Source organism: Heliconius melpomene, chromosome 8 (genome assembly GCF_056956725.1).
Source record: "Heliconius melpomene rosina isolate 202511_hmr_F chromosome 8, ASM5695672v1, whole genome shotgun sequence".
Lineage (NCBI taxonomy): Eukaryota > Metazoa > Arthropoda > Insecta > Lepidoptera > Nymphalidae > Heliconius > Heliconius melpomene.
In genome coordinates this window covers 10,076,064-10,090,570 of record NC_140396.1, presented here as the reverse complement: position 1 = coordinate 10,090,570, position 14,507 = coordinate 10,076,064, and the positions used below count along the sequence as shown (strand labels likewise).

Below are 14,507 nucleotides of genomic sequence, written 5' to 3'. Positions count from 1 at the left end.
AATAATATGCCTCTTGTCTTCTAACTTTTCATAAAATATTATTCTCAAAGTTCTCTAAACATAGTTATGGTCCTTATATTTTATATTTACCTTGAGTTGAGTTGAGTACCTTGTACATTTAATTTTACAATTTCTCTGTACTGAATAAACACTCAGTATATTTTTAGTTACTGTATAGAATTTACTTAAAATTTAATACAATGTTTGCTGAGTAGCAGTTGCAATATGTTTGATGTTAGAGAATATTTTTTGAAGATATTATATTATAAAAATATGTAATAAAATCAATTAATTTATTTTGTTTAAGTGTTAACAAATTATTCTCTTGTGTTAATGTAAAATTTTTCATAAATTTGATCCCAAAATATAAATTGTTGTCCAGACATCTCTTCATTTCTCATTGATTTACCAAATACTAAGCAATTAATTTTATGCAAAATGACTTTCCCATCTAACACATGAGGGACAATTGGCTCCCATATTTCCGTAACCAGCTCAGTTGTCAATGGTGTAGGGTCTCTGAAAATATTCAAATTAATATTAAGTACATTTGTAATGCTAACTTACAGTCCAATTGTAGTGCAGCAGTACAAAAATGTGACTAAACACAACCACTACCACTCAGGTAGAACTCACAATGTGTCTACAGAATTTGGCAGAAAATGGGAATGTCTTAATGGGAAGGGACTGTCTTAACACTTGGTTCTTACATTCTTTCTGTCTACCCAGTTTTGTGTGGAATATAGCATAAAGCTAAAAAACTTGCTTGGATATTGATGGTTATCCATTTAATCCCACCTTGGGGAATGAACTATTTGTATTTCCCCCCTCTAAACTAAACAAAGTCATTGAGTTTCCCACAAAATGCCATTGTGTTCTCAATTCAAGAGGAAAATAGGTAATGGTGTTTTAACATTAGTTGATAATTGAATACAATGTGAAATTGAAAAAATATAGTAAATATGCAAGATAATATGATCTTGACATACTATATGGTGAACATTTTTTTAGGTTCATGCTGTATCCCACAGATAGCAGAGGAGACAGAAGAACTTAGTATTTAGATAATCCATTCCCCATGCACTGCCTAATTATTGAGATAATGTGTGTTGAGTAGCAGAACTCAATGTTGTGCTTTGTCTTGTTACTAAAGTGAAGAAATGAAAATTATTTCCTTGCATTGAAAGAATTTTCATTTCTTTAAATAATTTTCCTGTCACTGCACAATGTGTTGTGGGTTTGATTCCCACTTGGTGAAAGAAATATATAATTTTAATTTCTTCACTTTAGTAACAACTGCTACTCAACATACATTGTCCCAATAATTAGACAGTGCATGGGGAATGGATTGTCTAAATATTATGTTGACTTAACTTTAGTCCATATGTTTTTACTAAAATATTTAATTGAATGATTTTAACAATAATCATACCTCATTCTTATGAAGTTAGTAAACAAAGTGAGTATTGTCTCTACTATAATTTCATCCGGGTCATCTAAGTTTCTACTTGAAGTAATGTACTTGAACACATCACTGTGTGTGGCACCATGAATGCCAAAATTACTATTCTCATTCAATTTTCTTTTATAAATAAATTTCATTAAAAACACTGACCTCTCCTTTGCATGGTGTGTTATTGATTTTATTAAAGGGTATACCAAAAATATGTCATTTACATAGTCCACATAGCTTTGTACAACATTTTCTGCTAAATCTGCTTCATTAAAATAAAAATCTTTTACTAACTTAGCTATTTTGTACTTTACATCATTGCTGCTATAAGCCAAGTCATTTGGAAGTAGATTTTCAAAATATTCTGGTACTGTCTTAAACATAGCAATATTTTCCGAGATTATTGAAACTTGTTCAGCACTTGAATACACTACCATCATAGGTACATGGTGGTATTTCCCACTTTTCAGTATGTCTCTAGGGTCGGTGTTTAGTAAACTGTGTGTTGAATAGTAATCTTTTTCTATGCATGGTAAGAAGTTTTTGGATGTATTAGTTAATTTTTTAATTGGGAGCTTATAATAAAAGTTACTTAAACTAGTGGCATCATCTTGTCCCTCGTATCCTAAATAACTGGCGACATCATGACTATCTGAATAAGGATCATGAGTAATAGAAGATGGTGACAAGGCGGAACCTGATTCTAAGATAACCTTGTGAATAAGCTCCTTAGTTTGTCCAGACAATAGTAAAATTTCTATAGAAGCTGCACCCGAGCCAATACCATAAACGGTAATGTCAGAGGAATTTCCACCGAATTTCGCAATGTTCCTCTGTATCCAATAAAGGGCAGCTATTTGGTCCTTCAAGCCAGCGTTGCCAGGCACTTCTTCTAAGCCTAAGCATAGAAATCCTAATACGCCTAGCCGATAATTGAAAGTGACTGTTACAAAACCTTGATCGAGTAACCTTTCCGGACCTTTAAAGCTACCCCACCTGCAAATTTACAAATGTATATTAAATAACAACCACTTATGCCAATGGTAATAATATGTTGGCTTATGAGAAACACTGTGACCGAAGGTTTTCTTAATATTCACGAACTTTATAACATTTTAACTTCGACGTAGCTTGATGAGAACGTATAGGTTAGTGGTTTGTTTATATTGTTCGAACGGCTCCCAACTGGCACGAGATTGAGTCCGTCCGCTCTCCGTTCAATTTCTTATACTTTTCTAAAAAAACACTAAATAGAAATATATGTTATTGACATTCGAGATGTAATTTGAATAATGGCTCTTTATCCACTATTAAAAAATCTTGCAGAGTCGTTTACCTGTCGACAAGCGACTGCATTGCGAAAATAATTCGCAACTATATGTACCTATATGTAGGCACGACAAATTCGACCATAACTGATTGGTTAATGATACATAGGAAGTCAACGCCGCGGTTTGTCACCGGAGCGAGGAAGTGAATTAATACATTCCTCTGAATAAGAGTTGAACCCACAATTATCGAAGTCACGCTGTCCCGCCACACAAAGAAAATAATAATAAAAAAATCATATGAGCAACTGCAAAGGCAACTTTAAAATATATATTAATTTAGAACTTTATAAGATAACAGACATGATGTAATGTTATATGAAGATTTTGGCAAGCGGCGGCCGTCCGCAGGTCTGCAGTGGACATGATGACGGCTAATTAATAGCGATCTCGATACCGCCCACGGATATCACTTTACCCGTCAGCCTTTTTAGCATTTTATTTATGTTTCCAATTTACTTTTTAAAATAGAATAGAATTAGAATATTCTACAATATAGATGTATTGCACTATAGCTAGCTAGCAACACAGCGTGTGTGTCCCAAAAATAACAGGGTAGGCAGAGAGAGCATACCTAGTGTTAAGGCTACGTTAAGGTTCATCCGTTCGTTATGTGTTGAGTAGTGGAACGCGATTTTATCCAAGTAGGAATCGAACCCACGACCGTCGCGCTTAAAGCCAGATGCTCTGCCACGACGGCGTCTAATCCATCTAAAAATCCTTGTCTATTCGTTTAAATCTAATAGAAGAGTTGAATGCTTTAATATGAATTAAGACTATTATTCTTACCCTTTTTGGAACCCTCCATCGTGAAAATGAACAAGTACGGGCAAAGATACCGCATTCACCGGCGTGAATACATTTAGTATTAAGCAGTTCTCTTCTCCTGAGCCATCTGGCTGCGGACACTTGATACGATGAGTGGCTTCGAAGATGCCGGTCCAGGGTTCGGGCGGCTTTGGTGCCTTCATTTAATATATTTGTAAATTTCTAGAGATTACTGATTTAGAAATATGATATTTAATGTCATTTTAATATATTGTTTGGAAAATATACGGAATGAATAATTCACATGCAACGTTAAGTTTCCATTTAAAAATCAAAATTAGATCAAATTTCTCGCAACATAATTTATAAATTAAAAAAGGATCATATTATATAAAAACACATATTTATATTAAACAGTAAATAATAACTATAAAATTTATATTTAATGTTATCGCGAAGCTGTTGAAATAAACAACAAAATCTCTATTTCCAATTCCAAGTCCAAGTAATGTCTTTCAATAAACACAAATAGTATTTTCTCTGCTTTCTCCAGTAAAGCAGAAGAAAAAATGTTAACAAAAATATAGTATCATATAATCGATGTAGGCGGTACCTTCTATTGTCGCTTGTATAATTAACACAGTATTAATGTAAGCTCTTAACGTAATGACAAAATACCGCACACAATATGTAGATAGGGAGGTAGGACGTACTTCACAACACACGCGAAGTCAAATAAGCTTTCACAATCAATTAGCGATCCATCCCATCACGCGTCACGCGTCACGCGTCACGCCGTCGACCTGGCGTTATATTGTCTCTCTTATCATCAATCTCTCCACCGGATATTGCTCGCCGTGTCGCCGTGACAAACATAATAGGTTGTAATGATTTTTGAAATGTATGTCGTTGATATTAATTTTTGTAATGGCGATGGTGGTAATGTGGTGGTGGAAACTGGAAATTAGTGACGTTTCATTGCAGTTGGAACATGTTCTCGGAACGTAATACACGAGATGACTGTTCCAGTTTCCGGAATTTTTTCAAGCTTAATAAAAAACTATATAATTGAGGCTGTCGTGGCGCAGTAACGTATTGCCCTGTAAAATGAAGCTTGTGGGTTCGATCCAGAAGTTCGGCTTTGAATTCAGATATTTGACGCGTAATGTCTTGAATTCTAGCAGAAAATGGACAACAGAATGTCTAAACACTAGAATCTAGAATAAAATATGTAGTTGCCACTATTGTCAGTGTCTTGGGAATTTTCCAACGAACGTACAAACTCGCTTAAGTTATACAGTAAAATACAAGTTGCTATTTTATTACAAATGTTTTACGAAGAAGAGTACAGTATTAAATTTAATTTATTCCGGAGCGAGGGCATTTTATTTTATATTATTTGTATTCTTTTAATATTGTCTCCACCCAAGATTGAACCTACGATCACCACGTTGTATGGAGTAGAGAGAAGAATAGAGTCATCAAATACTTCACACAGTCTTAAAAATATTTCAATTATTTTATTAGGTCTACATCATTAATTAAAAATGTTTTTTTATCTAGATACTAAATTCACTATTGTTGTATATATCACGCGACGGCCTCAACATCAACACAGACTGTATCAAGTAAACAAAACAAAATATAACCAACGTCCCCAATAAGGGTAACAACGTTGCAAATTAGATTGGTATCAACAAATGACGCTGACCTTAAACCTATCGCGGCGCGTGGGCGGGCGGGCGTAGGGCACCCCGAGGAAGGCGTGGTGCGCAGGCCGGGGGACGTAGTGCCCCCGCACCGTTCCCTGCGTCGTCACCACTAGCCGGCACACAGTCTCCAACAGGTGGATGATCACTAAACTTAAACTAATCCGGTTAAAAATCATTGGAACTTTCCAAAAGTGCACTCGATAATGGATGTGATGCGATTGATGTGAGTTAATTTCCTTAAGTGAATTAGTTTATACATGGTGTTATCAAAACAATACGCCACCCAATCCAAACATCCACCCTGTGTTTATATTATCGTATTATTACGCATCGCAGCGTTGCCGTATCCTTATTAAATTAGTTTATCGTCGGCTTGTTCTCCTTTTGGGTATTTTTACCTAAAACTGTGAAAATGAAATGAATAATGCATAATTAATAAGTATAATAAGTTTTATTACGTTATATTTTTCCACTTATAATAAAAGAATAAATTCATGGCATATAGTTGTGTAGTTCATAGGAAATATAATAGTTATAAAAGTACCATTTTTCTCGCTTTAGTCGTTTTCTTAATATTAATAATTATTTTTATTACATTAGGTGCTGTTTGCGCCTGTCCAATAATAAAATTAGACAACATATTGAAATATAAATTGAAGGTTTAAGGTTGAAACTGGAATTAAGTTCGACATAGTGCTTTTCGTAAATTTCATCCCAAAGTTTCATTCTCTCGATGTGGTATCCTCCCTGCACGCGGATGAAATCGCCGATAGAAAGCCATTCCTCCTCCGTGGCTGCCCCCACTGTCATGTTAGTCCATAGTATGCTTTCAACAGATGGCTCGCTTTAACAGAAACAATGTTATAATATTTAAATCTTTTTATAATTTATATTCAAATATGTTCGACGCCAGAAAGCGATTTTGTCGTATCTCAAAAAAAGGCATACACAAAATGGGTTACCGGCGTCGATATGTACTTCCTGTATCTTCATTATTTGCAATATAAATTAAAAACTTATTTTTGCGTAACTGAGTGCTATAGGCTACATAACAAGCGTATAAGGATGTAGTATTATGGCTGAGTAATCAGAGCGCTTGGACGGTTCCCAATTTGTGCGGGTTCGAGTGTCTCATTTTTTTATAATTTTCCTATAATGTTTTTTTTTACTTTTCTCATAGAACACTATAAAAGTATTGAACATATTTACATTATCAATTGTTTATCAATCAAATATAACCGACATAACAAAAAAACAAATTTAATGTTACTAAAACTTGCTTATAACAAAACTGTACGCATTTGTGTAATTTAGTGCATTTTATTTTTTTTAATAAATATAATAGAAGTCGTCGTAAAACTTGTAACATAAACTTTTTCTGTTTAATTAAAATTTAACAGAAAATAAACTAAAAAACTTACCCATTTTTGACAAAACTGGACCATAATTTTAAAATTTTATTTGACATAGTTAAAACATTTGCAGGCGTGTCTTCCGGTTTGCTAAATACATGACTTACATAATCACCTCGCTTGGCACCAGCAATGGGGTTCGTTCGTCCGTACGAATATTCATAAAAAAATACTTTAGCGCCACCATTTAAAAATAATCTAGCACCTCGTATTCCAGGATAAAGATAGTTACTATCGCTGAAACATTGCGAAAGTATCTCCAAATTATTTATTGTAATGTTATTCTCACCAAAGTATAAATCTTTCACTCGTTTTCCGAGGTTTTCCTTTTCTGTGCCGCTATTAAATTTAAGATCATGTGGCAACAGTAGTGTTGTATTGTCATTTAATTGTAATAAAGTCTGTTCTGTATATTGTAAAGCTTTTTCCATAGCGGCTTGACTGGCTGATCCCAGCATGTGGGGTTTTTCGAATTTTTCGCCTTTCAGAAGTGACCAGGGCGTTTGATTGAGGAATCCTCCTTCCAATTCAATGCATGGCCGGAAATGAAGATCACCAGAAGCTCTCGCTACAACTTCTATATCAACCTCTTTGAATGTAGTATTCATATTACTAGATTCATTTCGATTCAATTTATTCATTAATGTCGTGGCTGTATTCAATGGATTTCTGTCTAGTGCCCACGGAGAGAGAGTGAAGCCACTTTCAGTAATAGCCTTAGATATGAATTTGTTAGAGCTTTGTGATAGTAATAGATACTCAACTAGCGCACCACCTGCACCTGACCCACTTACTACTATATTGGAAGGCTTCCCACCAAACGTCTTGACATTGCTATAAGTCCACTCTAAAGCTAAAGTTAGATCTTTAAGGCCAGCATTTCCAGGAGCAATCTCATTTTGAAGACACAAAAATCCTAACGGTCCTAATCTATAATTAGGTAAAACAACTATTAACTCTTCTGAAACTAGACGTTTTGGTATATACTTCAGCGGATCGCCGCTACCACTATTGAATTGGCTATCGTGTACATGGAATACGACGTCAGCGTCTGTAGCGTTTACAGGTTTGAAAATACTTAAAGTTAAACATTCAATGGTTCCTACGTATGCGTTATCTTCATTAACTTGGGGGCATCGCGAGGAGTGCTCCGTTTTTTCACGTGTTGTTTCCCATGATTGTGGTTTCGAGGGATTCTGAAATAAATATAATGAAAAATACTAGGTATTTGTAGACAATTAAATATATAAAAAAATCCTTACTTGAAATGGTAATTCCGCAGTAAAAGCTCCATAGGGTATATCAAAAAATTCTAAAACATCATTATTCTCATATCCTCTTACGGGTCCGTGTTCAGTTCGAAAAACGTATTTCTCGTCGCCATCTTTACCGTCGTTCAATTCATCAACTTCAATAATATTATCGATGACAATGGAATTAGAGTAGACGCTGGCAGCGAGAAACAAGACTTGCCACATTTTTGTGAATGTCATTAACAGTCTATATAGCAGCCATGGCGACGAGAGCGGCGGGCCTCGTGCTTAATACGACGCCCAAAACTGGTTCACGCCAAAACCACTCCATCGATCACCCCATGTAATATTAAGTACACAAATTATTACCAGAGGAAAATAGGTTCTTCATTGTATTATTGATTGAGTTTGACTGTAAACGCAACGGTTGCGGGTTCGATTCTCATTTGGAAGAATTATTATATTCAATTTATTTACATTTACCTAGTATAGTAGACGTAGCGCGTCGATGGGTTCCGCTACTACTAGACCCGATGCCTCGAAAATGAAGTGGAAAGTTTGGAAGGCACAGAGTGTCTTAACACTAAATTCCTTCTGCCTATTTTGCTATACGAGAACACTGTGATATTGTGTTCCTATATTTTTATCTTTATAAATAAACATTAAAAAATATCATAATTTGTTCCTTACAGTGGGAAACGAACTCACAACCGTCGTGTTTACAGTTAAACAACTAATATAATTGTTTTATAGTTTTATTTATAATTCAATATTATTAACGTTATTCTTAATAGTTTGATGGAAATATTTCATGTTTTCGTATTGGAAAAAAACTTGTATTAAAAGAAGCAATTAATTTTTTGTCTGTCACGTGAATGTCGTCAGTGTGCTGATGTTTACGTTATTCCACTGAGAACGGTCCAACGGTTTTAATTAAATTTTCTATCATAAATATATTTTACATAGACGCTCCAACTTCACTCGATGTTCCTATATTTGAATAAGCTTATACTTTTGTTGATGCAAGAAATTATTCTAGCGACAAAGTGCAGCGTTGAGTTCCTGCGAGTATATATTTGGCTATCGTGGCGCAGTGAACAGTGTCAAACTATAAACGTGACGGTTGTGGGTTCGATTATGATTCGTCGCTCTAGTAATAAGAAAGAGCGGCGTTAAGTTCTGCCACTTAACACTAGGTTCCCAAAAAAGTTTAACGCCAAAAAAAAAGACTTCACACATATAATTATAGAGAACTTTTGTTATATTTAGTATTGTAATTTTGTCTCGATAGTACCAAACTTATTTTATTATCGGCAATAAGCATCCTTATCAAATATTATCACCCCACTTGAGATTGTCATAAACACACAGCTTTTTGTCTGTTTATTTAGTCTGTTTTGTCTGTTGTCGATTGGGTAATATGAAACATTGTTCACCAAGAACTGAGCTTTAACGTGTATATATAGGTAGGTAGATACTACTGTGCTTTTAACATTTTAAACATTCAGGAAAATAAAATATTATTTTAGAAAACCTATAAAAAATGGATGTTCCAAGAGGCGTGGGTTCAGATCTTGCTACGTTAAACATTTTCATACGTAAAGACAGCATATTTGACTTGTTGTCAATAAATATAAAATATATATACCTACATATTATGTTATATGTTATATTTACTTTATTTACGTTTATATATATTTTATATATCAAACTATTCTTTCACTAAATGTGTATATAATTTACATACTCGTACTTTATATATCTATAAGTATGTAAATCGAACAAACTGCATAAAAAATATTTACTTAATTTAACATCGCTTTGTTACAGGTAAGGTTACAGAATTTCCCATACACGAAACTGATGAAGGTAGGTGCAATCGTCACTTTTGGATAAACTTCTTTCTTTTATCTATACATAGAAGACCTAGTTTGGTCGAATGCCCTAATCTCCTGAGATCGTTCATATTTTAATCTACTGTATCTATAGTGCTGTCACAGTATCCGCGGGCTACTATTTGTCATATACAATTCTTAGTCACTTCCATTTCACCGTGGGGCGAAGCCTCAGCTGAAATCTAGTAATCCATAAATAGCTTTCTACCAACACGTAAAATATACTACAAAAAGAAAAAAACACCATTGTCATCAGCAAAAAGGCAATTTAGGCGTATTAACAGCTTAGAGAAACGAAAGAGAAGCGATCGATAACGAAAATTAACGTTATTTTATAGGCATCTCAAATTCGCCTCCTTTCAAAGTAATATTTGTCGTAAATGTCCTCCCACATTTGCGCTTCCTTCTTGTAAGGAAATTCAATAAAATCTAATTCTATATTGATATCCAACACCTTAGGGTCGTGTATGTTTACCGGCTCCCACATCGCTTGCTTGTTCGCGCCACTTGGATTCCTATAAGGAAGAAAAATTATTATACTTGTTACAGTTTTTTATACATGGTTTGTTGTTTTTCACTGCCAAAAGCCTTCAGGGGAAAATATCGACTTATCTTTTTACTTTGGCTTTAGAAAAATAACAATATATAGTTGAAAAAAGAAAATTGTCTACGAATTAGCATCACATGCAATAGGCCTACGCCTTTACGCCATAACTTTATATACCTACGTATGACATGGTGAATGCCTGCTATACTTACAAATATTTAACAAAATTAGACCAGATGTTAATTAAATGATTTTGCACAATTCCATCGTCACCGTTTAGATTTCGTCCTTTATCGGGAAACAAATACGCTAACTCATCAGAATGTGCTGCACCAAGCTTGGGAACATCAAGTTCCTCGTCCACTCCCACATTGCCCACATACGAAAACTGGTAATGATACACTAGACGACCAAACGATGCGTGTAGTCTTAAACTTCTATAAATATGACTTAAAAAGTAGGCATCTCTGGAAAATGGAACATAGTATGTATATATTAAATTACCGTATTCACTTAAAAATCCTACCCTGCTATGTGGGGAAATTGTAAAGCACACTTAGAATAGAATAATCACAATAAATACCTGTGGTAAGATAGTACGGATGGCATTGTCATATTGTCCTCGAAGTACATTTCTTTCATTTTCTTTATCATCTGCAATATCTCCCTTTTGCCTGTTTGCAACTCCATAGGAATTAGAAAATCCATTTCATGTGACATTTTCCTCACAACATTTTTATCTTTAAGCATCGAAGAAAATACGTAAGCCTCATTATTTGTATATCCTATCATAATAGGGACTTTCGATGAGCCTTTAGACATTAAATCCATTGGAGTTTTAGATATAAGCATTTCTTCATTCTTCATAGAATTTTCTATACAAAGTCCAAAGGAGAAATAAGGCAAATTAAGCTCTTCAGCCTTATTCGCCATGTCTGCTACGCCAGCTTTAGCTAATGTAGTTATAGCTCTACTACCGTTAAACTGCATTCTTAAAAACTTGGCTCGTTCTTCTGCGTCAAAATTGAAAGCCCAAGGAGCCATTACAGTCCCACTCTGCAGTATTGCTCCATGAAATAGATCCTTTCCTGAAGATGTCATAACTAACGATTCCACCATCGCAGCTCCAAAACTTTGCCCCGCAATAACAACTTTATTGGGATTTCCATGGAAAGCAACAATGTTATCTCTAACCCATCTCAAGGCCATCAGCACATCTTTTAACCCTGCGTTGCCGGGTATTTTGTCTTCATTCGAACATAAAAAGCCAGCTGGCCCCAGTCTTTACAAAATAAAAAAGATATAAAAGATATAATATAAAAGGAAAATTGAAAAATGTTAATATATTCCACGTTACACGTACTCGCAGTCATAAAACTTTGATATACATCTACTTCTCTTCTATTTTAAACAGTAAAAACCTCGTGACTATGTTTAGTTTTTCTTTTTTTGTACTAGTTAAGAAATCCAAAAAAATCACAAAGCTCATCTTAGCCTTCAACCCAGTCGGCATGCACGCATTGAACGATTACTAAAAACACATACGAGTACTTAGTACTTACCTATGCCGTACTGTCACCACAATGAGCCCCTCTTTAACCAGCTTCGTGGGATTATACTGACCGGTACCTCCAACAACCCAAACTAAAACCGGCAGGGACTTCCCGGGAGGGACATTGACGTCCAACTGTAAGCATTCTTCTAAGGGAGAGCTCGGGTAACAGCGGGCTTCGCGAGACTCTCTAACGTTCTTCCATGTAGGTGCTATGCCACCACGCTTAAACCGCAAAAAGTATGAAAACAAAGTAATGAAGTCATCGCAGCGCAGAAATAATTAAATTAATAAATGAAACATATTGTTCATAAGATATCTGCAAGATTTTTATTTGCACTTACTACGTTTATTTCACGAAAAACACTTGTCTTTTAATAAATCTCTAAATAATGCAAATTGTATACGAACGTCCGTTATGTATGTGTACGTTAGAAATCTATACTATATACTATAATATAATAAAGCGGAAGAGTTTGTTTGTTTGTTTGTTTGTTTGTTTGTTTGTTTGTTTGTTTGTTTGAACGCTAAGATCTCTGGATCTACTGGATCGATTTACTTTGTTTTTGTTTTGTATGTAAGCTGCATTCTTCAGAAGTGCTATAGGCTATATAATATTACATTACACATATGTACTAATAAATTAAAATACTTTCTAATTTGACATGCAATTTATTCTGCCATGTTAATAACAACCGTCGTTGCTACGCGACCGCGTCCGTTACCGCGTCATGTTGATATTCATCCTTATGAAAATAAATATAATAGTCACTTTTAGCATTTCATCTAGATTGAAATTATATTTCTATAGAAATTATATTCTTATATTTCAAGCAGGCGTAGCCGCGTCCGGGTCCGCTAGTAATATATATATATATAGATTTTCGTGATTTTCACACATTTTAATAATTTTAATCATAATTGTACTTATACGTCAGCCCTCTCATTCTGGGAACCTGGGAAGTGTCACTACACTGTGTTAAGTACCGTTTTTTACCGATACCGTACCAAATTTAAATAAAATATATATTTTATAGACATAATTATATTTTATACACATAATAAAAAATATTGTTTTAGATGTTACTTACTCTAAACCTTCCAGTAGGGCCATTAATAGAAGTGTAAGGGATTCCCCCGTAACAAATGAACCCATCTCTAGGTATCCCCAGGATTTTGCCTTGTGCTATGCTGATCACACTTTGAACACTTGTTTGGGCGTACCACGTTAGTATTAGTAATGCAAGTTTTAATTTCATTTTTTTATATTATTATTTACGGAAATTTATAGATAATATAAAGAACTAACAATATGAAGACTTTCTGTATTTAATTTTCATGAAATTGGATGAATCATTTATTTTTTAATAAAATGGTTAAACTTTTTTTTAGAAAACCTATAACACTTTGAACGTAGGGAATTTACAAGAAGCCTGATTTAATTTTATACTTCCCTAGGCCCAAGAAATAACACTTTTGAAATTGATAAAAAAAAACCAATATCGTTGGTCGGCGTTGTTTGATGATTGTTTATAAAAATAATAACTCGTAGCGAGTGTGAAGTATCAGTCTCGTGCCGGTGATGTTGACGCGGTGCGTTACGTACGAGCAGTTGTGTGAGTACGTAGGTACGCTGATATTACGTGGACTCGCAAACGGCTTTTAATTTTTGTGTTTCATAGATTGGGGAATTTCTTTTTGTTTATTATACCTTAAAATTCAAATTTTTCACATTGCTTCCTTTTTTGTTGTATAGAAAGTTCTCACTTTATGCGAAATTTCATAACTATAGGCCCAGGGGAAGTGCCCTTTGGGTCCATTTACGCGACAGGTTTTATACATAATGCAACTAAAACGATATATAAATGCTAGTAGAGTTACTTAGTAGTTGACCGTAGAGTATTTGATATCATATTCAGCTTTATAAGCAAAGAAATTACGGTACAAAACACTAAAGATATAATCAAAAAATAGAGTCTGTCAGACTGGACCCGCGGCGTCGAATTCCGTCACTACACAAGTTCACACAGGAGGAAAGTGGAGAACGGAATATATTGGCTCTAGGTAGCCTATCTTCTACCTTTCCTGGTAAATGCGGGATGCAGCGTGAAACTTTTTAATAACAAAATAATATCTATTTTAAACGAATGTTAGTCTAGTCAAACTAGTAATTGTCGTATATTAATTACTTCCGTGTTACTAGTACAATCAACTTTTACTGTCTATATTTTTATATTCACTAGAAACGACACAAACCTGATATGAATCTGCAAAATTTCTAATAGTTTTGTTATAAACAGGGATCATTTTACAACTCGTTAGGCATTATGATTGTAAAATATATTTGTATGTAAGAGTGTATCACGCAGCTTTATATTATTTTTAGCTTAGTTAGGCAGCGTAGGCACAGGGAACCTAGAGACACCCTGATATTCCTTATTGCCAGAACACGGAAATGAAAATATTTAATAATTCATTTTGTCCAAGTGGTAATTGAACCCACAACCGACTCGTTAACAGACACACGTTTGTGCCACTGCGTCACGATGGACGCAATTTTTGTCTTGTATTTGTATAATATTTATAA

General features: G+C 34.5%; 3 protein-coding genes across 5 annotated transcripts in view; 1 reads left to right on the top strand and 2 right to left on the bottom strand.

Moving 5' to 3' along the window:
• PKD (serine/threonine-protein kinase D3) overlaps window positions 1–14,507 on the top strand; it is a 56,629-nt gene that overhangs the window by 397 nt on the left and 41,725 nt on the right. The window contains exon 2 of one of the 3 annotated variants that reach the window (XM_085189714.1): window positions 9,757–9,795. The exons of the other annotated variants lie outside the window; for them this stretch is intronic. The gene's annotated coding sequence lies outside the window, so the exon portion shown is untranslated. The remainder of the gene's footprint in view (window positions 1–9,756; window positions 9,796–14,507) is intronic. 3 annotated transcript variants of the gene reach the window in all.
• On the bottom strand, window positions 318–5,628 carry LOC146537085 (esterase FE4-like). Its single transcript, XM_085189659.1, has 4 exons — window positions 5,261–5,628; window positions 3,571–3,746; window positions 1,433–2,449; window positions 318–519 (listed from the first exon to the last, which is right to left on the bottom strand). The coding sequence occupies exons 1-4, from the start codon at window positions 5,435–5,437 to the stop codon at window positions 318–320; spliced, it is 1,572 nt and encodes a 523-aa protein (XP_085045785.1). The 5' UTR covers window positions 5,438–5,628.
• On the bottom strand, window positions 5,696–14,227 carry LOC146537084 (uncharacterized). Its single transcript, XM_085189658.1, has 7 exons — window positions 14,177–14,227; window positions 11,931–12,145; window positions 10,952–11,650; window positions 10,642–10,835; window positions 7,936–8,213; window positions 6,683–7,869; window positions 5,696–6,105 (listed from the first exon to the last, which is right to left on the bottom strand). The coding sequence occupies exons 1-7, from the start codon at window positions 14,225–14,227 to the stop codon at window positions 5,853–5,855; spliced, it is 2,877 nt and encodes a 958-aa protein (XP_085045784.1). The 3' UTR covers window positions 5,696–5,852.